This window comes from Protopterus annectens, chromosome 5.part0 (genome assembly GCF_019279795.1).
Source record: "Protopterus annectens isolate FY-2018-M chromosome 5.part0, PAN1.0, whole genome shotgun sequence".
NCBI lineage: Eukaryota > Metazoa > Chordata > Ceratodontiformes > Protopteridae > Protopterus > Protopterus annectens.
In genome coordinates, this window is record NC_056735.1 from 356031128 (window position 1) to 356057015 (window position 25888).

The 25888-nt window shown below is 42.3% G+C and overlaps 1 protein-coding gene across 4 annotated transcripts in view; it reads left to right on the top strand.

The window, feature by feature from the left end:
* Positions 1–25888, top strand: part of LOC122802630 (uncharacterized protein CXorf38-like) — a 615103-nt gene that overhangs the window by 466455 nt on the left and 122760 nt on the right. For all 4 annotated transcript variants that reach the window (XM_044072325.1, XM_044072324.1, XM_044072323.1 and 1 more), the window contains one exon: positions 19896–19931. In XM_044072325.1, coding sequence (XP_043928260.1) covers positions 19896–19930 — 35 coding nt within the window. In that variant the 3' untranslated portion in view covers position 19931. The remainder of the gene's footprint in view (positions 1–19895; positions 19932–25888) is intronic.

The window sequence follows — 25888 nt, forward strand, 5'->3', positions numbered from 1 at the left end:
CTTCCCTCCATTGCCTCTCCTCACAAAGGTGCTTCTGAAAGTCAGAAAGAAGAGACCACGACTGATGCTCATAGCCACAGACTGGCCACGCCAACACTGGTACCCACTATTGACGAATATGGCCCAGGGCCCACCTTGGAGTTTACCACAAATTGCCCATTTGCTCACACAGCAAAACAATCAGATTCTTCACAGCCAGCTCAAAACCTTAAATCTGGCTGCATGGAAAATCACCTAAGCATCCAGCCAGCTCCTCTTTCCCAAGCAGTTATGGATGTTATTCTGGAAGCTAGGAGGCCCAGCACCAGGAAGGCCTATTCGGATAAATGGAAAAGGTTTTGCGCCTGGAACCAAGCTAAAGGCCAAAACACACTTCAGCCTCACATGCCTCAGATTCTACAGTACTTAACTGAGATGTTGCACAAAGGACTTTCTTTTTCTTCCATTAAAATCCATGCATCAGCTATTTCAGCCCACTACAACACGGATCCACCCTTATTTTCGCATCCACTTCTAAGGCAGTTTCTCAGAGGGGCAAAACACATTAGGCCCCCCAGGAGAGCACCCACACCAACATGGGACCTCAGTTTTATTCTGGAAAAACTTACGCTACCTCCCTTTGAACCAGCTCTCTCTGCAGATCTACAGTTTCTATCATGGAAGACTGCCCTGCTGCTAGCAATAACTTCAGCTAGAAGAGTCTCAGAGCTGCAGGCACTAATGGCAGTGGAACCTTTCCTCATTTTCCATCAAGACAGAGTTTATCTACGAACTAATCCTTCCTTCATGCCTAAGGTGGTTTCCAGTGTGGCTTTAAATCAAACCATCCACTTACCCACCTTCTTCCCAAATCCACAGAACAAAGGAGAAAGACTCCTGCATTCCTTGGACATTCACAGGCAACCGTTACTACTTGGATAAAACTAAGGCTTTCAGAAAATCTGACCAGCTCTTTGTATCCTATGCTACAGCTTCACAAGGGAAGGCTATATCAAAACAAACCATTTCCAAATGGATAGGACATTGCATTCGTTTTTGCTATACCCATCATGGAAAACCAGTTCTTGCTACCATTAGGCCCCACTCTACCAGGGCAACAGCTACATCTACAGCCTTCCTCAGGGGGGTTCCAACCATGGAGATTTTGGAAGCTGCAACTTGGAGTTCAGTACACACCTTTACCAAACACTATCACTTACCTCTTTACTCTAAGACTAGAGCTGGCTTCGCCACTGCAGTTCTGCAGGGCCTTCTAGCCTCCTCTAACCCTCTATAACTCCTCCACCCATCCTTAGCTTTGGGATTCTACCCAAGTGTGATGACTGCAGCAGGGTAACATGATGAACATAGTACAGTTTTGTACCTACCATAAATGTAGATGTTCGAGTGTACACCCTGCTGCAGTCCAGGTTACCCTCCCTCCATCCCCTCTGATCTAACTGGCTAAATCTCTACAATACCTTCCTGATGTATTTGCTTATAACTGGAGGGATTTTGTGTTTGTGCAAAAATTACTTAATTTGGTACTAATTACTGACCACCTTTTTGGGGGCACCTGACATCTAGGGCAAAAAAAAACTGGAAGAAAATGGCGTTGGATGCATTATATATACCCCTGGCGCACTGACATCAGGGAAGAAGCGACAGCAACCGACGCCGGACCAAGACTTTGGAATTCCGGCCGACTGGGACCGCCTGACGACAGGATAACCCAAGTGTGATGACTGCAGCAGGGTCTACACTCGAACATCTACATTTATGGTAGGTACAAAACTGTACTTTCGCTTTGACCTTTCTGCAGTTTAGATACTTTAGCTTCAGACTGGTTTAAATCACTCTAGTTGCTTAAAGAATAAGCCATTTTTGGAGGGGGCTCTGTAAACAACCAGAGTGACTAAAAATCCTCAGTATTTTCTTACCACCTTGCGCAGATGCAACTCTGAGACCTCTCAGGAAGAGCTGTTAGCCAAAGACTTTCTGCCAGACAAATAGGTCCCCTTTGGGCCCTCTACAAATATTTTTATGATTTAGAAATATTTTATGTATTTTAACTATCTTCTGTCAGAATTGTGGTACATCACTTTAAGAATATCGACTTTTCAGTAATGTTGGTTGTGAAATGTTTTGTATTTCACTTGAGCTGATCCTGAAATTGGCCAGTACGGATCAGTGCACTACCCCAGTAAACAAATATAACTAACTAATAAATAAATATTTCTTGACTACTGCTGTTTTAACTGTAGAAATTGTTTTCTAGGTATAACATGTCAGTTTAAATGTTGGGGCTTGCTTAACAGCTTTTTTGCTAATTTGATGATTTTTATCAGTCAGAATGTGTATTTTAAGGGCAGGAACTAGTTTAGATACTTTAGCTTCATATTAGTTTAAATGTGATGATACTGGTGTAGTTCATTAAGTATCAATAAATTACATTATAATTGTACCAAGAATCAAAGCACAAGTGTTCTAAAACAAAGTAATGCTGATTGGGGAAAAAGTCAAATCTTGGGATTCATTAACTGCCCCAGTGTGCGCCATAGAACTTGCATTAAAAAGACCCTGCTCCCATACTTATCTGCCACCATAATTCTCTGTACTCCAAACATTCCTTCCATAAACCCCCTCTGCCAATCTTTTCCACCCTTTTTATCACAAAAAATGTATAGTATGCATTTTCACAGCTTTGTTTGTGTTTGTACAATGCATAAGTTAAGATAAGTTTGGAGGCCAATAAGCCACCGGGTCTCAATGAACATATCTCCATAGCCCCATTATTAAAATTGAGAGCAGCAAAACTGTGATATGCATTTGCACTTTGTGAATTTTATCATGTTTTTACCCATGTTTTCCAATAGTTACAGTAGGTCTTTAAGCTTTTTTGTATTTGTATTTTTATTAAAATGTTGGGTTTGTAATATGTTATGAACACAAGTGTTACACTCATTTATCAAAGGTATTGAACTTATTTTTCCCTTATATTTTCCTGTTTTTAACATTCTTTTAACTGAGTGAGGCTATACAATTTGCCTTTGGTTTACAATGCAATTTTTATAATACCTGTAATTTCATGATTCATCCACTAGATGGAGGATCAAGTTCATTTAAAGCAAATATTCAAGTTGGTAATTTTAACCATTGAGTCCTACTAAATGTGTTTCTAATAGTATTTTAAGTTTATAATTTATTCTTTGTAGTCAAGTGTTTTAAGGATTTTTATTTAAAACATATTTTTATTTCTACATATTTATTCATCAAACCAATTGTAACATTAAATGTGTTTTAATTGTGGCAACAGAGAGATGCAACAAGAAAAGTTTTTGGTTTTAAACTAACTTAACCTTTTAATTAATTAATTAACCTAATCAATGTAATTAAGTGAATGGTATAAAAGTACTAGTAGTTTGAACAGCTCACATCTGAGGAAGTGATTTTTAAAATGAAAACGTATGGTGGAGCGTATGTCCTGTGTTTCTGTGGAATAAAGTGAACTGGTGTGTGCTGAGCCATCTGTGAGTTTTTTTCACAATTTTCTAAGCTTGCCCTGCTCAGGGCTTTATTGTTTTGCCTGAAAAGCTGCTTCATTTTGTGGATTACAACTTTTGTTACACAGTTACAATATGAATCTTGTACTGATATCTCTATTCTTTGTAAAGTATGTAATTTTATTTAAACTTAGCATATTTGGAAAATAAATAGAAGTATTGTATAAGTATTAGATACAGTTTTGTCTCTTCCGTCCGTTCCTTAACAGATGGGTTATTGGATCTGCCTATTATCCGAATTTGGCCACCCTCAGACTTTGGATCTAAAGCTCAGGCTCCTCCTCTTACCCATAATCCCCTGTAGGGGAAGTCCAATTTTGTGATACCATGAAGTATTCCCCTTATTTTATTTATTTATTTTACATTTGTTGGCCGGGCTAGTCTAGCTGGATATATGTCCATTTTCAGTAGAGACACGGGGAGAAAAGCTCCACAAGGATCAGACAACATTAAAAATATTTAAAATTCCAAAATTTTAAGATTAAAAATACAATAACAGTTACAAAACATTAAAGTTCAGATGTTCATCGTGTTACCCTGCTGCAGTCATCACACTTGGGTTATCCTGTCGTCAGGCGGTCCCACAGTCGGCCTGAATTCCAAAGTCTTTGTCCGGCATCGGTTGCTGTCGCTTCTTCCCTGACGTCAGTGCGCCAGGGGTATATAAGAGGCATCCAACGCCATTTTCTTCAGTCTTTCTTGCCACGCGGTGCCCGAAGCAGAAGCAGTTCGCAAGTGCCGGTCGACCGACACCTGAGATTTTCGAATCGAGTTTCAGTCCGAAGTCTTCAAAGCTAAGTACCCCATTGGGGGAACCTTTTCTTGCCTCAGTCCGATGTCAGAAAAAGTTAACAATTGCATTTCTTGTGGGAAGCAAATACCCCATAAGGACGTTCGTTCTTATTGTATAGCTTACCTAGACCCAGACCACAACGTCACTGGTTGTCCGTTTTGTGCTAGGTTCAATAAGCAAACTATAAAGCGACGCTTTGATTTCGCACGACACTACTTCGGTAGGAAATTTAATTACACTATGCCTTCAGAGCAACCGACTACCGGCATGCACAAAAAACGCAAAGATAAAGACAGGCAGCCTAGATCCAAGCCAGACTCCGAGGCCTCGGCTGGGCCGGTCACCAGTTCTCTGGTTTTCAGTGAGGCGCCTACACAACCCCTGGCTACCACAGAATTGGAACCCCAGACCGCTTTGGATTCTCTAGCAGAGAGCTCTAGGCCGACACAGCCATTTTCTTTAGGCCCTACCGTCGACATTGCAGAAGGAGAAGCCGGTGCTGTAGAAACACCTTCGGTTTTCAGAAGGTGTCTTCAGACCGACTACTCTCACCATAAAATCTTATGCTAAGCTTATGACTCCTCTAAAACCAAAAAAGACTACACTTCAGTCTCCAGTTCAAGGCCCCATGCCTAAGAAACAGATACTTAAAATGGCTGAAGATTTGATTTCTTTAATCAGGGGTTCCCAACCCCCCCCCCCCGATAAAAGGCCTAGACAAGAGGAGGATTATGCCTCCTCTGATCAAGTGTCTATTTCCTCAGGCTCCTCTGAGGAACAGGATTACTTCTTTCCCCCTTATGAAGATTCTGATGCTGAAGATTCCATTCCCTCAGCTTCTCCCCCTGAAGACTATTCCTTTGGGGAAACCTTACATACCATGAGGGAACATTTCCACTGGGAAGGTCAGGACTACTCCGACTCAAAGAAAAGGCTCCGAGAGTTTCTTTTACTCCCCCAGCACAGACAATTTGCTATCCCTTTAGACATTGTGGATGATGTTTACTTAGAATCTAGTCTAAATCCAGATTCTCTGCCTCCTGCTCCAGCCAAACCAGATCAATACTATAGAGTGCCTGACTCACACAAATTCCTTTACAAAAGCCCTGTTGCTGATCCAGAGACAATCTCCCAGGGTCCCAAAGGGGCTAAGGCTTCTATGGCTAAAAATCCTGTACCCTCTGAAAGGGACTCCAGAGCACTAGATAGGTGGGGGAAGAAGGTTTACACCTCAGCTACTCTAGCTATGAGAGCACTAAATTGTCAATTTCACATGCTTAAATACCAGCAATTCCTAATGTCTCAAATAAAACAGAAGATGAGCACGCACCCTCAACAGTCTGAATTCAAGGAAATGCAGGATCTGTTGCATGCAGTTGAACAGGTGGGCAAACATACTTTACAATGTGGATTTGACTCCTTGGAAGCTTCCTGTAGAGCAGCTGCTACTGGGTCTGTTATACGTAGGCATGCTTGGTTAAAGGAACAAACTCTGCCTGATCATGTTAAATCAAAGTTACTAGATGCACCCTTACAGCAGGATGTCTTATTTGGGGTTAAAGTAGAAGAGGTTTTAAAGAAAATGTAGGATAAGGCAAAATCTGTGCAGACGGTCAAAGATTTCTTACAGATACAGCCCCCACGCTTCAGCAGAAATTGGCCAACAAAAAATTGGTCCTTTCCAGCTTCTGACAGACCACAGAGGGGTAAATACAGGTGCCCAAGGGGCAGAGGACAAGCACAAATCCCTTACAAACCTCGCCAATGGGGCACTGCAACACAGAAGAGAGGAGAAGACAGGTCCCAAACTACTAGAAGGCAAACACAATGACTTAAACCTCAAACTGCCAAGGAAAACTCTCTTGGCAGCTCCCTTGGGAGGAAAATTAGCACTTTTTGCAGACAACTGGAGCATCGTCACAAAGGACAAATTGGTCCTAGACATTATCTCACAAGGATACAGATTCCATTCCCACACCTTGCCAAGGATAAAAGGAATGCCAAACCTGCCACAAAATCAATGGGCAGAGGCACAAAAACAAATTACAGCTCTCATGGACATGAGAGCCATTCACCTGGTGCCTACACAGGAGCAAGGCCAAGGATTTTACTCAAGGCTCTTTCTAGTCCCCAGAAAGGACAATGCTTGGAGACCCATTCTGGACCTTTCAATTCTAAACACCTTCTTGCAAGTACCCAAATTCAAGGTGCTAACACTACAGCAGCTTCTTCCCATGTTGGGCAAGAAAGCTTGGCTAGTAACGTTGGACCTCAAGGAGGCATACCTGCATGTCCCTGTCAGACAAAATTGCAGAAGATACCTCTGTTTCATTGCAGGTTCAACCCATTACCAATTCTCTGCACTGCCCTTTGGCTTATCTACTGCGCCCTGGGTCTTCACAAAATGCCTGGCACCAGTAATTGCATACTGCAGACAAAGAGGAATACCTGGACGACTGCCTCATCCAAGCAGAAAGCAAGGACATTCTCTTACAACATCTGGCTTTTGTAAAACACCTTGTAAGTTGCCTAGGGTACACAGTAAACGAAAAGAAATCAAAACTAGTGCCCTCACAAAATATGACATTCCTGGGTGCCAGCTTGAATACAACGGCCCAGATGGCTTATTTGACTCCAGACAAACAACTACAACTAACTCAATACTTCAAAACAATGGCAACAAAGACCCCAACTCCTTGCAAGAAAAATTCTGCAGGCCTTGGGCTTCATGGCATCTTGCATACTACTAATACCATTTGCAAAATTGCATATGAGGAAATTACAATGGTACCTAAAAAGCGTATGGACTCCACACAGCCACAGCTTGGAAACAATGATACCTCTCATTCCCTGCCTTCAACAGGAGTTTCTATGGTGGTCACAGGCACGTCCCCTCAACAAGGGTCAGCCTTTCACCTTACCCCCAGCCAGGCAAACTATGACAACAGATGCATCGGACTATGCCTGGGGGGCACACATGGCAGGACGGTGCGGTGCGTTCAAGGCATATGGGCTGCAGATCAAAGGAATCTGCACATCAGTCAAAAAGAAATGTTAGCTGTACAGAATGCCCTGACAGCCTTCAAGGACCTCTTACATCCAGGACAGCTTATAATAAGGACAGACAACACCACAGTAATGTGGTACATAAACAAACAAGGGGGTACACACTCCTACCCTCTATGCAGGCAAGCAATGACCTTGTGGAACACAGCACTGGCTTACCAAGTTCAATTACAAGCTCAATTCCTGCCAGGAAAAAAGAACACATTGGCAGTTGACCTAAGCAAAAACATCATGGATCCCCACGAGTGGAAACTGGATCCACAAGTATTTGCAATGATAACTCAAAAATGGGGGCACCCAGACATAGACCTGTTTGCCAGCCCCCAAAACTATCAGCTAACAAAATTTTGCACAATGACATTTCACCATCAAGCTTGGAAAGTGGATGCACCGTCATTCAGTTGGAAAATGCTGACAGTATATGCCTTCCCTCCATTGCCCCTTCTCACAAAGGTGCTGCTGAAAGTCAGGATGGAGAGACCTCGAATGATACTCATTGCCCCAGACTGGCCACGCCAGCACTGGTACCCACTATTAAGGAATATGGCCCAGGGCCCACCATGGATTTTACCACAAATTACTCATCTGCTCACCCAGCAAGACAGTCGGATTCTACACAGCCAGCTCAAAACCTTAAATTTGGCTGCATGGATATCACCTAAGCAACCAGCCAGCTCCTCTTTCACAAGCTGTTATGGATGTTATTCTGGAGGCCAGGAGGCCCAGCACCAGGAAAGCCTACTCGGACAAATGGAAAAGGTTTTGCGCCTGGAACCAAGCTAAAGGCCAAAATACCCTTCAGCCGGACATACCTCAGATTCTACACTATTTAACTGAGATGTTCCACAAAGGGCTTTCTTTTTCATCTATTAAAATCCACGCCTCAGCTATTTCAGCTCACTACAACACGGATCCTCCCTTATTTTCACATCCACTTCTAAGGCAGTTTTTCAGAGGGACCAAAAATATTAGGCCTCCCAGGAGAGCACCAGCACCAACTTGGGACCTCAATTTTGTTCTGGAAAAACTTACGCTACCTCCTTTTGAGCCAGCTTTCTCAGCTGACTTAAAGTTTATATCATGGAAGACTGCCCTGCTGCTAGCAATTACTTCAGCCAGAAGAGTCTCAGAGCTTCAGGCACTAATGGCAGTAGAGCCTTTCCTCATTTTTCATCAAGACAGAGTTTCTCTACGAACTAACCCCTCCTTTATGCCTAAGGTGGTATCCAGTGTGGCTCTAAATCAAACCATCCATTTACCCACCTTCTTTCCAAATCCACCCAACAAAGGAGAAAGACTCCTGCATTCCTTGGACATTCACAGGCAGCTACGTTACTTCTTGGATAAAACTAAGGTTTTCAGAAAATCTGACCAGCTTTTTGTATCCTATGCTACAGCATTACAAGGAAAGGCTATCTCAAAACAGACCATTTCCAAATGGATAGGACATTGCATACGTTTTTGCTACACCCACCATGGAAAACCAGTTCCTGCTAGCATAAGGCCCCACTCTACCAGGGCAGCAGCTACATCTACAGCCTTCCTCAGGGTGGGTGCCAACCAAGGATATTCTGGAAGCTGCAACTTGAGTTCAGTACACACCTTCACCAAACACTATCACTTACCACTTTACTCTAAGACTAGAGCTGGCTTCGCCACTGCAGTTTTGCAGGGCCTTCTACCCTCCTCTAACCCTGTTTGACTCCACCTCCCATCCTTAGCTTTGGGATTCTACCCAAGTGTGATGACTGCAGCAGGGTAACACGATGAACATAGTACAGTTTTGTACCTACCATAAATGTAGATGTTCGAGTGTATACCCTGCTGCAGTCCAGGTTACCCTCCCTTCATCCCCTCTGACCTAACTAAAACCTTTCAATACCTTAAAATCTGATGCAACCTTTGTGGTGTATTTGCTTATAGCTGGAGAGATGTTTTGTTTGTGCTAAACTTTTATTATTGGTACTATCTACTGACCACCTTTTGGGGGGACACCTGACATCTGGGGCAAGAAAAACTGAAGAAAATGGCGTTGGATGCCTCTTATATACCCCTGGCGTGCTGACATCAGGGAAGAAGCGACAGCAACCGACGCCGGACCAAGACTTTGGAATTCAGGCCGACTGCGGGACCGCCTGACGACAGGATAACCCAAGTGTGATGACTGCAGCAGGGTATACACTCGAACATCTACATTTATGGTAGGTACAAAACTGTACTTTACAGATACGTTGAAGTTCAGTTAAGATAAAATACAGATAAAATACCCCTTCCCTTATTTTCACAAGTAAGTTTTTTTGTATTTATTTATTTTTTTTTTACACTGTGGGAAAGTAATAAGAAGGAAGGGTGAGATTCCCAGAACAACAAAGTCATTAGTAAGGAATGGGAAAAGAGACGTTGTTGAAGAGAGGAAAATCAGGAATGGGAGAGAGTAGTAAAGGGGAAGTTACCCCTCAAACAGAAGCAGGTAGGATGTCTGTTAAATCTATCTTGGGTATGCTAAGTCCCACTTAGAGGTAGTAACCTTTGAAGTGACAATAATGTAAGGTGGAATAGCTTAGGAAAAATTACGTGATGATGAAAACAGGAGGAGAAAGTATTAGTCAGGGTTGATACAGGGACAGAGGCAAAGTTTGTTTCTTTTTGTAAAGTCGAGGCGATACAAGTGAGGTCACCAGGAAGTAGGTTCCATCTTTTACCCACTGTATTAGAGAAAAGGGAAACTCCTGCTTTATTGTTGGGTTTATGTGTAGATTCTAGTAGTTTATTAGCTGAGCATAGATTAGAAAGATTTTTGTATGGACTGATAAGATTTGTAAGAATTGGTGTTTTATCCGGATAATTAAGGATTTTATGGGAAATAATTAGTTGCTGAAATAAGAACTGATTGTGTAGTTCCAGCCAACCAAGTTGGTTTAAATTTAGGCAGTGGTGTGTTCTGAATGAGGAGCCGGTAGCAAATCTGGCTATACTGTTGTAGGATATTGACAGCTTGTTGAGGTTAGTTTTTGATAGATTTGTGTATATAGGTGAGGCATAGAAGAGAGTGGAGATGAGGTGGGTGTGGGCAATAGTAGTTCTGGCTGTGGGAGTGAGGAAGGGCTTAATTTTGTAGAGGTAGCCTAGCTTTCAGTTTACCAATTTTATTGTGGTATTGATATGAGTATCATAGTTGAGGCTGTGGTCAATAGTAACCCCTAAGAGTTTGGTTGTTGTGGCTGGAGATATGACTGTGCCGTTTTTGGATTTTATAGAGAAGTGAAACGGGGTAGACTTTTGTGTAGGAGTAAATAGCAGTAGTTTAGGCTTTATAGGGTTGAGGAGGAGACGGCGCTTTAAAAAACAGTCTTCTACAAGCTCAAAGACATTTTGGGTGAGGGCCTGGAGTTGAGATGGACTTGTAGCTGAGGAGATTAAAGTGGAATCATCAGCATATTGTATGGTTACAGCTTGGGGAATACTAATAGCTAGATCGTTGATAAAGATGGAGAATTAGAAGAGGGCCTAAAATAGATCCTTGGGGTACACCAAGGGAGACAGGAAGAGGGGTGGATAGAGTGTTTTCCCAGAGTACTGCCTGTTGCCTATTATCTAAGTAGGACTTGAACCACTGTAGTGCTTGAGTGTCAAGTGAGAGGAATTTCAGAAGATTCAAAAGTATTTGATGATTAACCATGTCAAACGCTTTTGAAAGATCAATGAAGATAGCAGAGGACAGGATGTTATTGTTACGGTTTTTGTTGATTCATAGGTTCATAGATTAGTACTAGGCTAACTGCCCTTGCAAGCCATTTTTAAGCTTAGCCAATTATCCCTTGTGAGACTCAAACCCTGCACCTTGTGTTTGTAAGGCAAACACCTCAACCTTGGGCCACCCTCCCAACCCAACGTGGTCAGTAAATGAAAGGAGGGCAGTAGTAGTGCTAATGAAGGGTCGAAAGCCATGCTGAGAGCTAGCTAATAGGCCATTTAGGAGAAGGTGGTCAAGTAGTTGGCGGTGGATGCATTTTTCAATGATTTTAGCTATGGGAGAGAGTAGGGCAATTAGGCGAAAGTTGGAGAGTTCTGTAGAGTTGCCACCCTTATGAAGGGGGATAATATGTGAGATTTTCCAGATGGATGGGATGGTACCTCCTTTTATGGTTCTTTTAATTCGGATTGAGATAGGGTAAGCGATAACTTTGGCTGCAATTTGAAGATACTTAGCAGGTAGTAGGTCTGCTGAGGGGGTAGAGGGTTTGAGTTATTGTAGTAGGGTACAGATGAGGGAAGTAGGGACAGGTTGGAGTTGGAAAGTGGATGGAGAGGTAAAGGAGGAAGGGGGGGTAGATTTGTGGATACAGGAGGTAGTGAGTTGGCAAGAGACTGGATAGCTTCAGTAAATAAGTTGTTGAAGGAGTCAGCAATTTGACTGGGAGTGACTTGGGTTATTCCGGAGGGGGTGGATGTCTTAATGCTGCCTGGATGAAGGAGTCTGTAGATCCCTGACCAGAATTTCTGTGGACTTTGGTTGGTTTGCTGGAGCTGAAGGAAGAATTGTTTTTGTCTAATAGAATAGATGCTTTAGTAGAGTTTCTAACCTGTTTAAATTTTGTGTGATCAGATGGGTCCTTTAAAGAACGCCATCTAGACCAAAATTTGTTTCTCAGCAAAATTGTTTGTTTGGTTTCCTTTGTAAGCCATGGTGCAGTTTTGGTCCAATTCCTAAAGCTACAGGAAGGGGCGTGGAAGTTAAGGATTTCAAGGAACTTAGAATTGAAGTAAGCTACTGCTTTCTCGAGTTGGAGGTGTTTCAAGGGTGACCAGTTGCATAGGCTCAGTTCGTTTTGGAAACGTTCAGGGTTAAAGTGTTTATTGGAGTGAGAAGTTCTGTAGGTTATAGGACTGGGTGTTCATAGGTTCATAGGTTGGTACTAGGCTATCAGTCCTAGGGCCTATACAAGCCTAGCCATAACAATTCCCTGGCTATTTCTTCCCACATTATTTACTTTCCTGGACCCCTGTCTAGCAGGGCGACTGACGTGATCCCTGGGGTGAATTTCCTTTCTCCCATCCAATCGTCAAGGTTCCTCTTGAAGAGGTCCAAAGAGGCACTCTGCTTGACATGTATGGGCAATCTATTCCAGAGTCTGGGGAGTCTCTGGGTCAGGAACCTATCCCTCCAGCATGTTTTGTTTATTGTGATGACAAGGTTTAGATCCCTGGAGCGTGTAGCTCTGAGGGATTGGGATTTCTTTAAGTGTAGCATGTCCAACAGCTCTGGGTTTGACATGGCCTTGTATGTTAAGCAGAGATCGCCTCTGAGTAGACTATATGCGACAGAGTATAGCTGGAGTTTTTTAAGGCGGTCAGCGTAGGGCATCTGCTTTAGGCCTGTGATTCTTTTAGTGAGGTATTTCTGAGGCCTTTCCAGTTGTTGCAGATGTCTTGAGAGGTACATACCAAATGGGGCGTTGTATTCTATAATGGGTCTAATGAGGGATGAGTACAGTGGGACAATGGCCTCCTTTTTTCTGGATGAAAAGCCTTTTGTGATGAGGTGTGCCACATAGAAGGATTTCCTGACTGTTGTGGCGATGTGGTTATCGAAGGTGAGACCACTGTCCACCTGTGTCCCTAAGTCTCTTATCACACTTTCTGTGTTTTGTGTACTGCCACCTATATGGTAATTCATGGATACATGTTTTTTCCCAAAGGGGATAACAATACATTTCTTGGCATTGAGCTTGAGCCCATGGCTCTGGCACCAAGCATCTGTTTCTGTAAGGCCCTTTTGTAGAGTATCCACATCATTTGGGGATTCAATAATGGCTCCCAGTTTGCAGTCATCTGCAAACTTTGTTAGCCAGAGTCCCTTAGTGTTGACCTGTACTTCAGAGAAGTAGATGCCAAACAAGAGCGGCCCCAGGATTGAACCCTGAGGTACTCCACTTGTCACTTGACTGGAGCTGGATTTGGAGTCGGCTACTTTTACAGTGTGGGTTCTATCAGTAAGCCATTTAGCAACCCATTGGGTGACATAGGGATTAATGCCCAACTTAGTAAGTTTATGATTCCAGAGTGGGGGATGGTGTCAAAGGCCTTGGCAAGGTCTAGATAGGCTGTGTGGACCACCTTACCCTTGTCCATGGCTCTGGAGACTGATTCAAAGAAGTCAATCAGGTTCAGGAGACAAGATCGTGCCTTCACAAACCCAAACTGGGTGGGGTCCAGTGTTTGAAGGTTGCCAATGTCTTTGTTTATAAGTTCCATGATAATACGCTCCATGGCCTTGCAGATAAGGCTTGTCAGACTGATGGGACGGTAGTTTCCGGGATCCAAGGTGGATCCCCCCTTGTGGATTGGGATAACTGTAGCTCTGCGCCACTCAGTGGGCACGAAACCTGAGGTGAGGCTATGATTAAACATGACACTTAGGTGAGGTGCCAGTTCATATTGTAGTTCATGTAGTACACAGCCCGGGATGTCATCTGGTCCCATGAATGCTGTATTCTTGGCTTTAGAGAGTGCATTTTGTACCTGTGTGGCCGTTATTACTGGAATTTGGCAGTCTTCCAGTATTGAGATGGGCCATTTAGGGGGTGAGAGGGGGGTGAAGTTGGCACTGAATTGATCTGCCAGGATATTGGCAATATCCTTCGGATCAGTATATTTAATGCCATTCTGTTTTAGCTCTGAGCATTGCCATTTAGATTCTTGACATAGTTATAGAATGCTTTGTGGTTGTCTTTGGAATCTTTGGCAATTTTATTTTCGTAACTAGCTTTGGAGGATTTTATGAGGCATCTCAGTTTCTTACTGAGGCTAGTAAGGGAGTTTTTTGCATCCTGGGATTTTCCTCTTTTCTGCAAAAGTTTCTTCCTTTTGTTGTAAAGTTTGTTTATGGCAGGGGACCACCAGATTGGCTTCCTTTTTTTGGATGAGAGCATTTTGGTTCTATTTGGGATGGCACAATTCATGCATGAGTGGATGTGCTCGTACAGTGCCTTAGTGTAGGATTCAGCAGTTGAACTTTCAGTTCCGTCTGCATGGGTGTCATGAAGTTTGTCACTTCTGACTTGAGTAGCATGAAGTTGGCTTTGGAGAAGTTTTTATGGTGGTTTCTTTACTGGGGTGGGGGTGGGATGTGGATGTTAAGGGTGATTAGCTTATGGTCAGACCTGACTAACGAGGGGTGACCATAGGTATGGAGCATTGATTTCCCATGTTGGTAATGACCAGGTCTAGGATATTGGAGCCCCTGATGGGACTATGGATTAGTTGATCCAGGGCGTTGGAATTTATGAATTCCAAGAACCGTTGCAAAGGTGTTGGGACATGAGTAGTTTTCCCAGTTAATGGCAGGGTAGTTAAAATCACCCAGTATTAGGGTGTTTGGTTCTATCTTAATATTTTCCAGTATGTTTAGGAAGGTGTAGTGAGAATCTTGGGGTATGGTGGGGATCTGTAGCAAGCTACAATTTGGATTGCAGTCTTACCTAGTGTTAGTTGCACTTGGAGAATTTCAGACACATTGTGTTGGCCAACTAGCCTGGTGGTGTGAATATCCTTGGTGAATATTGACACTCCTCCACCTTTAGTGTTTCGGTCCTGGTTTGGTGGCCGAAAAGTGTGGTAAGAGTTGTAGCCTGGTATTGCAGGGGTGCTCTCTGGAGCCTTGAACCAGGTCTCAGTTACTGCACAGATATCGATGTTCTCCATTTTTAGGAGTGCCTCGAGAGAGTGCATTTTGAGGTTTAGACTTCTAGCATTGAGTAGCATTACCTTCAGATTTTGCATGCTTGTACCTGTTACGGTGGTGGTTTTGTCCTTTGAAGTTTGCCTAAAAAAGGCACTATAGGGGTGGCAAAAGCCTTAGCCATTAACCTGAATCCCAGGGGCGACAGGTGCAGACCATCTCTGGCAAAGCATCGTGGTCTGTCAATCATGTCATCCCAGGCAGACAGATACTGGATCCCCTTTGAATGACACCATAAGGTTAGCCAATTGTTGAAGTCAATCATTTTATCCTTATATTGTGGTATCATTCTGGGCGAAGGCAGGATGCTACTCAGGGCTAGGGTCATACCTGCCTGGGCCACATGATCCGAGAGCTGTTACATGTCTCTTTTCATGTAGTCCAGGGAGGTACGTCTCAAGTCATTCACTCCAACATGGACATGACAGAGTCATATTTGTACTTGTTGTGGAGTGACTTGAGTGCATGCGTTATGTGGCGGATCCTGGCACCTGACAGGCAGCTGACTGTAATTTTCTCCTTATTCAACCTGGTGAGAGGGACATCAGTGTGCCAGACTATAGAGTCACCTATGACTAAAGTGTTAGGTACATTGTCTTGCCTTAGGAGCTGTTGCTGGGTGGCACACTGGTGTTGTGAACTATGTGACACATTGGTTGTGATTGGTGTTTGTTTGCGTTTCAGCTTCAGAGGTCTTTGTTGCTTGGGCAGGTTACAGTTAAGGGCCTCTGCATATGTGGATTTAGTGTTGCTATATGTGGGTGTTGGTGGTGCGGGTTTAGAAGGGCTATGTGTTGCTTGAGGTGTAGTGTGTGGGTGTTAACCTTCTCCTCTTGACTGTTTAGCACAATCTTGGGTGGAGAGAGCTTTGCTTCCATTTTGGCTATGTAAGTGCATCTCTCCCAGGTTGTAGTGTTGGGTGGTAGGAAGAGAGGGTTGTCTGTGTTCATGAGGCAATTGCTGCATTGCCCCAGTATGCCCAGATTCACCAGGTGGACAGGAGAAATCACCGGAAGCTGACCCTTGGACATGCCTGGTTTGGGGCTTTTTTTTTTTCTTTGTAAAGTATAGGAGCTGTTTCCTTAGCAAGGTACTTTGCAATTATAGGCTGTTTAGTGCCTACTATTAATTTCTCCTTATTAACAAGGAGAGTTCAGTGTTTGTATGAGTTTAAGGCTTCCTAGTGCTTTCCAGCAGGTATTAGAGAAAGTGCTAGTCATAGGGATGCTTAAAGGTAAGATTGAAAAGAATGTACTCTGCAGTGTGCACTAGAGAAGTTAGATGTGAAAGTAGGTAACTTGAGTTTTACCTGTTTAAAAAGTTAAGGTTTAGTGGAGAGTTACTATTTTTAAAACAGCAAGATGGATTGAAAGGGGTGGTCACTTTTGTATTTTGGTACTATGAAATACTGTAGGATGGCCAATAAATTTAAATAATTGAAGGGTGGGATTTCAAAAATGATGATTTTGTGATTACTCACATAAGCCAGTGAAAGTAGAGAGAAATGAGATATATGGTCCGATTAACATAACAGGCGGGCAACTAGAAAGACAGTGGTATTTAACAAGACAACTTAAATGGGTGGGAGGGCGGGAAAAAATCTGCCTGACTCAGAACAGAGAGAGCTGTGGTCTCTTTTGAAGTTTTAATATGCTGTTAAAACAGAATGCAAGCAAAACACAAGGTAAAGAAAACAAACTACAGTATTCAAAATATAGAAAGGCAATACAGTAATACAAAAAATAAAAGCAAACTAACCTTTCCTTCACAGCAAAGTGAAGCAGAGTCTGGATGAGCCTTTCTGGTGTATTGGTCTTTTGTCGAATTAAATAAGTTAGAGTGATCACTCGTCATCGGGGAGGATGCCTACCATGTACATTGGGAATTGAGTATTTATAAGGATCCAATCAAGGATAGATTCTTTGTTGGTGGGTTTATGGATTCAAGTGGGTGAGGTGACAATTTGAGAGAAGCCATGAAGGTTTATTTGGTTAGAAGGGTTATCACTATTACAGGTATTCCAGTCAATATTAAAGTCGCCTAGGACAATGGTTTCTTGAGGATAGTTAGTGGACAGCCAGCTGCGGATGTTTTCAAGGTTGTTGATGTTATTACCTGGAGGAAGGTATGAGCATAAAATATAGATGGACTTACAAGCATTTAGTTGTAGCTTGGTGAAAATAATTTTGGAATTGGTATTAGCTGGGGGACAAGTGTCTAGTAGTGTAAGTTGGAGCCTTGTTTTATATATTAAGGCCACACCCCCTCCCTTCTTGTTAGGGCGATCAATTCTTAGAATACTATATCCTGGAGGAGTGATTTCATAGTCCTGGGTAGATGGTTTTAGCCATGTCTCAGTTAAACATAGAATGTCAGAGTTGTGTACCTCAGGTAGGGCATGAAGGGGAGTTATTTTATTGTTAATACTACATATATTTAAGTGAGCTAATAAGAGGGAGCTAGGAGGCTTTGTATGGTTGTGTATGGAAGCAGAAGAAAGACTGCTTGTGTAGGTAGGGGTGTTATTGGTAGGACCAGGATTGGGATGAATGTCACTATCTATAAAGAGGTGAAGGTGTAATCTGCAAGTGTGAATAAGAGTATGATTCAGTACTTTATGTGCTCTCTTGACTTGGTAGTGTTTGTAGGAAATATGGGTGACTCTATGATACATTGGGAGGAAATAGTTGGTTGTGCATGTTATGTTTGTGTTTCAGGGTGGTTGATAGAGCAGGAAAGGATGTTTGTTTTGAGGGCTAGTGAAAGTTAGAGCAGTGAAGAAGTTCATAGGCGGTTAAGATATAGGGAAGGAAAAGGAGAGGGAGAATTGAGAAAAGAAGTAGGGGTGTAAGGTATGGAGATATAGGTGAAATAAGCGTAGTGCTGATAAAGTATAGAGTGGGGAGTGAGAAGGTGAGAGTAGATGTAATGGGAGGAGTGGTGAGCTAGAGGGAAAACCTTAATGAGGTGTGCAGTGTGATTGGCTGTTAGGGGAGTAGGAGTGGTTAGAGAGGTTATAAGGCTAGATGCAGTGGGTGTGGGTGAGATTTGGGGGTAGGGGAGCGGAGTGAGCCCGCAGGGCGAACGGAGCGGGAAGAGCCAAGTAAGGAGGAAAACCAGCCTGTGAAAAAAATCAGTGGAAATGCTGACTGCTAGAGGTAAGTTTAGGTGCAGGTAAGTAAAGGAGGTAATAGATGCAGTAATATTCTGGGTCGGTTGGGTCGATAGGTAGATGAAGGTGAAAAATGTAAGCTTAAAGTAGGTCTAGGCAGAAATAAGTAAGGTATACAACTAGTTACGTGCAATGAAATATAAGTAAGGTAAAACTAATTTCCTGAGTGTTTCAAAAATGAGGGAGTGGGATAGATGAATAAGGAAGAGGGTGCCATCTAGTGGGTAAAAACAATAGTACAATATTAACACCTGGAAGGAAAGAAGTGGATCTAGTAGTAGGGGACGAAAATAGTAAAGCAAAGTGAAGGCTGCGAGAGGGGGTAGGGGGGAAGTAAACAATTAGAAAAGAGTATGGCTGCTGGCTATCCTGGTAAGGGAGGGTTATTAAATGAACCTAATGTTTAGCCAAATATACTTTACATAAAGCAGCTAACATACTTTCTTGCTTTCTTGAGGGGATGAATTCATTGAGAGGTTGACTTATATTCCTTATTGTAGGAAAAGGCAACAGGTACTATTGTTTAGAAGGAATCCTGGTCAGCAGATAGGACAGGTACATAACCCTAATGCAGGACAGGCAGCTTGCCAAGCTTCCCCTTCCCTGTAGGAGAAATCCAATTTTGTGATACCTTGAAGTATTTCCCCTTACTCTGCAGCACAGCGATCTCATGCAAGTAACAAGGATGTCTGTTGAGAGCACAGTGGATCAAAGCCTCCCTGAAAAATGCTTTAATGGTATTATGGCAAGTATCAGTCCGTAGAATTCCTTGTTGATTGCACTTTTGTGATTGAAGTGGCAATACTAGTAGCTACAGGACCTTTTCTTCTGTCATGGAGCCTTGGAACACGCTAAGTGGCCAAGAGTGTTTACTGGTAGCCTGTCAATGGGAAGCTGATAATTCAAAGAAATGTTTTAGTCCTGTACCTTTTGTGTGTTGAGACAATTTTCCAATTAGTTGCTGTATAAATTATTTGTGTTACTGAAAAAGAAGTAGTTTGCCAATGTATTTTTTCAGGGTGGAGTTATTTTATGTTTTGGTAAGTAGGAAAGGAAAATAATTAGATGCTACAGCTTTTGTTAGTTAACCCACATGGATGCCACAGGCCCTGTAATGAATAAAATACCTTTTTCACGTTGGCGAAATAGTTAAATGACTTGCATAGTATGTAGGTGGACACTGAGGGAATCAAACCAATGACTTCAGGATGATTTTTTTTTCTCATAGTAGTTTATAGTCTTTACCTTCTATGATGTGCAGGCAGGTAAACTATACTTAGCCTTGTTCCAGTAATTATGGTGATGTCAAGATGTACTCCAATAAACCAGCCAAAATGAACTAATTACTATACTGGTTCTTTCTTTACTGAATGCCATGCTGAGTGGTATCCTTTCAGTTTCTTGCTTTTGGTTTGTAGTGTGGTATTTTATGGATGATAAGGTGGCTTTTTAGCTGACTATGTAGTTGAACATTATTTTATTTATTTAAATTGCATTATACAACAGCATCTTAACTGCACTGCCATGACAATGTGTGATGTAAAGAAGTAAATAAATAACCAGTGGCCTTTTGTCATACAGATCCACCAAGAAAAAAACAGAAAAACAGTGTTTAAGGTGAGGACAGCATGCTTTTTATTTACATATGAATGTGGCTGGGCTTGGCAGTATAAACATGGGCTCTAGGTGTAATAGTCACTGTTGATGTGACACCCAGAACCAATTGGCAAAGTAGGGAAAGGGGGATTGATGCCAATGCCAGATGCATGTATGTATGTTTACTCTTCATTTTCATTCGTAGTCATTAATATAAGAATTTGTAGAAGATTTCCTGGTGTCTTCGCCTTCTTTCTTTGGGTACTTGACTGTTTACTTTTGAAAATATTAAGCTGTCATTTGTTTTCTTGCTGCCCCATCTTTTCCAGGCCTGTCTGAAGTTCATACATAGTAGTCAGTAAATTATAAAGGCAGAATTAGTTTCACTCTTGTTGACTTCTTTATTTCTTTTCTCTTCACTTTTGATAGAAAAGATGGCATGCTTTTTCTGCTATATCATTCCCTCAAACAGCACAGGTGATGTGAGCTTGGGGAAGCTAACATCAAATTGAGGAGCCTGACATCAAAAATAAATATTTATGTAGTAATAGGAAACAAATATATGCATAACACAGCACCTTCAAAGACTGAGGAATTAGCTTTTTATTCTATTCACAAAGAAAGTACTAATTTATTGACCTCAAAAATAATCTTGATATGTATATAGAGGAAAAAATTTCATTGTGGTGGTTACAGCAGTTAAACTTCTTCATGATCTGTAGGTCATAAGCTTGACAAAACCAAGGCCAAAAATATTTCCTCCCATGGTACTTGACAGTGTATACAATTGCTTAATTAGTAGTGTTAAACATGTTGTTGCAGATGCACTTGCATTTTTTCACTTAAGTTTAGCTGTTGGCTTTGTCTTTGAGTGGCACACAGCAGTTGTGATGCCTGTCCGTAAGGGTGGTCTGACTAGTTATAGACCTATCAGTTTTATGTGCCTCGTATACAAACCATGCACTGTATTATAAGTGACCTCATAAACTGTGATATCAAGAGTCTTATTAAAACTGACCCCAACAGTTTGGCTTTGTGAATGTTAGATCTTTTCTATTTAATCTGGTAAATTTCTTCAAAAGAGTTATGGAGGTTATTGATCATGGTCATACAGTACACTCGACATATCATGACCTGGCTAAGGCCTTTGACACCATTCCCCTTGCTGGCATCATACAAAAGCTAAATGCTTTAAACATTGACTACTCAAATATGTGGTAAGGTGGAAAAAAGACTTGCTGAAAAGTAAAACCCACACAATACAAGTTGTAAGCTATATGTAACCCCTGTTTTTCCAAACACATGCCTCTGTGGTTTCCTAAAAGGTGGGAAGATGGGGGAGGGGGTTGGAGGCATGCTGTTAGCAAGCATGGTTGATGTAACCCCAAATGTTGCCTTTCCTCTGTGAGATATCACATCCCAGCAGATCCACACTTGCCACTAAAGGTACCCTGATGGATTCATGTCATTATAACAGATGAGACTGAAAAGAATTAAGGTGATCTAAGTCAGTTTTTGCAACTTCATTCCTACACCTTATTTATTTATTTTGGTGTGGTACTTTTGCATTCTCTCTGTCTGAATCACATGGTTGATTAAATGATTGCAAACAGCTACTTGTACTTTATTGTTGTTACAAGAGATTAATAAATGTTATTGCTGTTCTTACAAAGGATTAATACATATGAATCATTATCTATGATTATCTTCTGCTAATGTTTCTTAGTGTCAGTTAGACAAGTGCAAATGCTTTTTCTTACCAGTGTGCAGGGCATCGTGCATTTAGAAGTTTTAAGTTAGGAAAGGCCCTTCCCTTCCTAGATGGGTTCTGGAGTAAGCATTCAGAAATATTTCTGAAACTTTTAAATAAAATTATGTTTTTTAGGAATCTTAGCATGCCACAAGTAACTTATTCAACTAGATGCATTTGGTACATGGTTTTCAAGTACATGATAGTTGCCAGATCTTGTTAAAAAGCATAGAAGGTTACAGAGCAGTTGACTAATGTAGACAGGTGGTCTACAGCTTGAAGATGAAAACATAATTAATGGGAAAAGAAATTTAAATATCTGTTCCAGGATGACATAAGTAATGGATATAAGTCAGTTAACTGGGTTGCAGCATAATTTCTGCACCACCTGCCTTTCTCCATATCATGAAAAAGCTGTATTTTTTAAATAACTGTAACTGGCTTTAGTGCCAGTTATACATTTGGACTATCATCATCAAACAGTATGTTTTCTGTACTGTTTTAGAAGAACATTATTTTTCATTTTAAATAATGAGGTATGTGCAGTGCTCATCCCCCACCACCGTCTTTGTACAAGATAACTGGCCAAATCATAACTGTCTTATAAAAGTACAGTTAATGATAACTTTATTTATCAAAACAAAAACTTTGGATTCTTCACAACTCCTGTCACCAGTAGCCATTTCTAGAACTCTCTCTGCTCTTAATGAAGTTGGAACACCTGCCTGCTATGCGTGGAATAGACATTATGCAGATTGAGAGACTTAATTGCTGCTTAAAGGAAATTATTTAACTAAGGAACATTAGCACTGATTTCTGGTACAGAGCAGCCACTGCATATATTCATAACCTATGGGATCTCCTGCTAAGGATAGCCCTATGTCCGGCCAGTGTATCAAAGCCTTTAACTCATACCAGTGTCGTACATCAGATGCAGGTGACATACAGTGGCTCCAAACTGAGAACTTATTTCCCCAAGTCCGAACACCGTAGTTGTACATCGGTCTGAATGCCCTTCTCTGTGCTGGTTATACCAAGCTTTTTGCAGGTAAGTACCCCATTGGGGTTTCTTTTCCTTTGTAGTGCATTTTGTGAGTTCCAAGTCATTCAAGAAGGGGGCATGTCAATGTGGGAGTAAAGATTGTCACAACAAGTGTTTGTTTTGTCTAGGTGCTTGTCACAATCACACGTAGTATTCTATTTGTTAAAAAGTTGTGCCAAAGAGACTCTGCAGTTATCTGTCTTCTCTTTCCATTTATCTTGAGAACCCATGTCGGAAGCTGTTGGCTCAGGGTACGATGACGGAATCCACCTGCCCCGAGGTACAGCTGCTTCTTAAGAAAAAGGCTAAAAAGTCAAGGTCTGATAACTGCTGCTGTCTAGCCACAGCTGCATTTCTCTGAAGATGAATGATGCTCATGAAGACTGCCCAGTGCTGATGTTAGTTCCCTCTGACACAACCCTGGTATGGAATCACCTTCTTGCATGTCTTCCAAGGCTTTGCAGACGTCCCCTGCAGACATGGAGGGGGAACAACAGATTATCATATCTGAGGGGCCTAAGGGGATTTCCCAGATATTAGAGAAAATGTGCTTGGCACCCTGAGTCAAGGCAGGGTTCTGAACCCCCAAGGTTCGTTAAAGCTGATGTCCCCTTTTAAGTAAAAACAGAAAGCTAAGCACATTTCTCCCACTGCCAAAGATCCTAAGAAGGGTGGCAGGATTTTACTTGGAGCTTGTCTAATGCCCTGATGGCTTTGAGACCACCTCAGGTTGTTTTTGTTCATGCCCCTCCTTGGTCCTCTACCCCTAAAAGATCCAGGGAAACTGATTCCACTGGTAAGGAATTGGACTCTGATGAGGATTCTCTGGCCTACTTCTCACAAATGCCATAACTCTTGCACTATGACTCTGAAGAGGAGGAGTCCTTAAGTTTTGACTCCCCTTTAGAGGAATTGTCTTTTGGGGAAACATTGGTTCTCATGGTGGATGTTAGAAAAATATGTATTAGTAATATGCATGCTTAGTGCATTTGAGGTTTAAAAGGGTTAATACATTTATTCTGTTCACACTGCATGAATCTGCACAGCTATTAGAAACTTAACAGGGAGCATTTGATTTCTGCTAAGGTCATGAAAATAATAAGTGTTTCATTTCTACTAGTGTCATGAGACTTAACAAAAAGTTATTGATTTTCTGCTTATGCCATGAGAAAGTACACAGCTGCTAGAAGCTTTGATAAAGAACACAATGGATGCTTTAAAGTATAGACCGTAGTCAGCATTACTTGTACCTAAGCTAGAAATGTACCTTGAATCTAGGCAAAATGTAACATATATATTAGAACTGCACAACTGAAGAATAGAAAGTGTGTGGTGGGCTAAAATAACCCCCAAGGCCAGGTTGTTTTTCTCAAATGTTTTGTAAATCAGCAGTTATTCTCAACTAGTCAGCAATTAGTCTAGTAACGTTTTCTGTAGAACAATACAGAAAGCTGTGTCTATGTCAATAGAATAGTAAGATTTCTGTGTGACATGGAAAGAACTGTATAAAAATACCATACTAATTATTAATGTTCAGACAAATCATTCTGCCTGCATGCTTTGTCTCCTTGCTACAAGTTAATAAAAAGGGTGCCTTGCTTGAACCTTACGTGAATTGGTCTTTGAAGATGTTCATCGTGCATACAGCTGCAGTCATAACAGATAGGTTCTCCTGCCGTCAGGTGGGTCCTCGGTCGGCCGAATTCCAAAGTCTAGGTCCGGCGTCGGTTGTCGTCGCTTTTTCCCTGACGTCAGTGCGACAGGGGTATAAAGGAACCAGCCGACGCCATTTTCTTCAGTCTTTCTTGCTGCGCGGTGCCCGAAGCAGAAGCAGTTCGCAAGTGCCGGTTGGCCAGCTCCTGAGATTACGAAAATTTGGAAACCCAAGTCTTCTAAAAAGCTAAGTACCCCGTTGGGGAAACTTTTCTTGCCTCAGACCGATGTCAGACAAAGTTAATAATTGTATTTCTTGTGGGAAGCAAATACCACATAAGGATTTCCATTCCCTCTGTATACCTTGTTTAGGCCCAGACCACGACGTCTCGGTCTGTCGCTTTTGTGCTACATTCAACAAATGCACTATTAAGCGTCGAGCGGAGTTCGCCCATCATTATTTTGGGAAAGCATTTAACTATACTATGTCGTCGGATACTCCGACTCCGGTTTTGTCTAAAAAAACGCAAAGACAAGGACCGACACACGAGGTCCGCGGCCTCTACTGACACCACGCCAAAGCCGACTACACGTGGTCCGGTTCTCAGCGAGGCGCCTACGCAGCCCCTGACTACCGACAACACTTCTTTGATGGTGTCTCCTGTGCCCGAGGTCGCAGGCTCCTCGGCCCACACCCCGACTACAGATACCATAGCCACTCTTGGCGTTGAATCTCAGAATGTGGACAGGTCCACCTCCACTCAAGGTGTCTTCAGACCTTCCTCTTCTTTCTCCATCAAGGCTTTCACAAAGTCTAAAGCAACCATGCACTCTAAGAGATCAGCTACACAGGGCCCATCTCCAGGCCCCATGCCTAAGAAACAGATGCTTAAAATGGCTGAGGATTTAATTACTCTTATCAGAGGTTCTCAGCCCCCACTGGACAAAGGGCTCCATTATTTCAGAGCATTCTGATGATCAGGAACATTCTTACTCCCCTTTTGAAGACTCTGATACAGAGGAGTCCATCCCTTCTGTCTCCCCCCCAGAGGATTACTCATTTGGGGAAACTTTGCATACCTTAAGGGAACACTTCCACTGGGAAGGCCAAGATTATTCAGATTCCAAGAAAAGGCTCAGGGAATTTCTCTTGCTACCTCAGCACAGGCCTCTGGCTATACCTCCTGTCTTGGACATCCTAGATGATGTTTACTCGGAGGCTTGCCTTAACCCGGACTCTCTACCTCCAGCTCCAGTTAAGCCTGACAGGTACTACAGGGTTCCTGACTCACACCAATTTCTATACAAAAGCCATGCTGCTGACCCAGAAACCATCTCACAGGGCCCCAAGGGAGTTAAGGCCTCCATTGCTAAAAATCCATTACCTTCCGAGAGAGACTTCAGATCCTTAGAAAGGTGGGGGAAAAAGGTATATACCTTGGCTACCTTATCCATGAGGGCCTTAAACTGTCAGTTTCATATGCTAAAATACCAACAGTTTTTGTTATCACAATCGAAAAGTAAAATGTCACA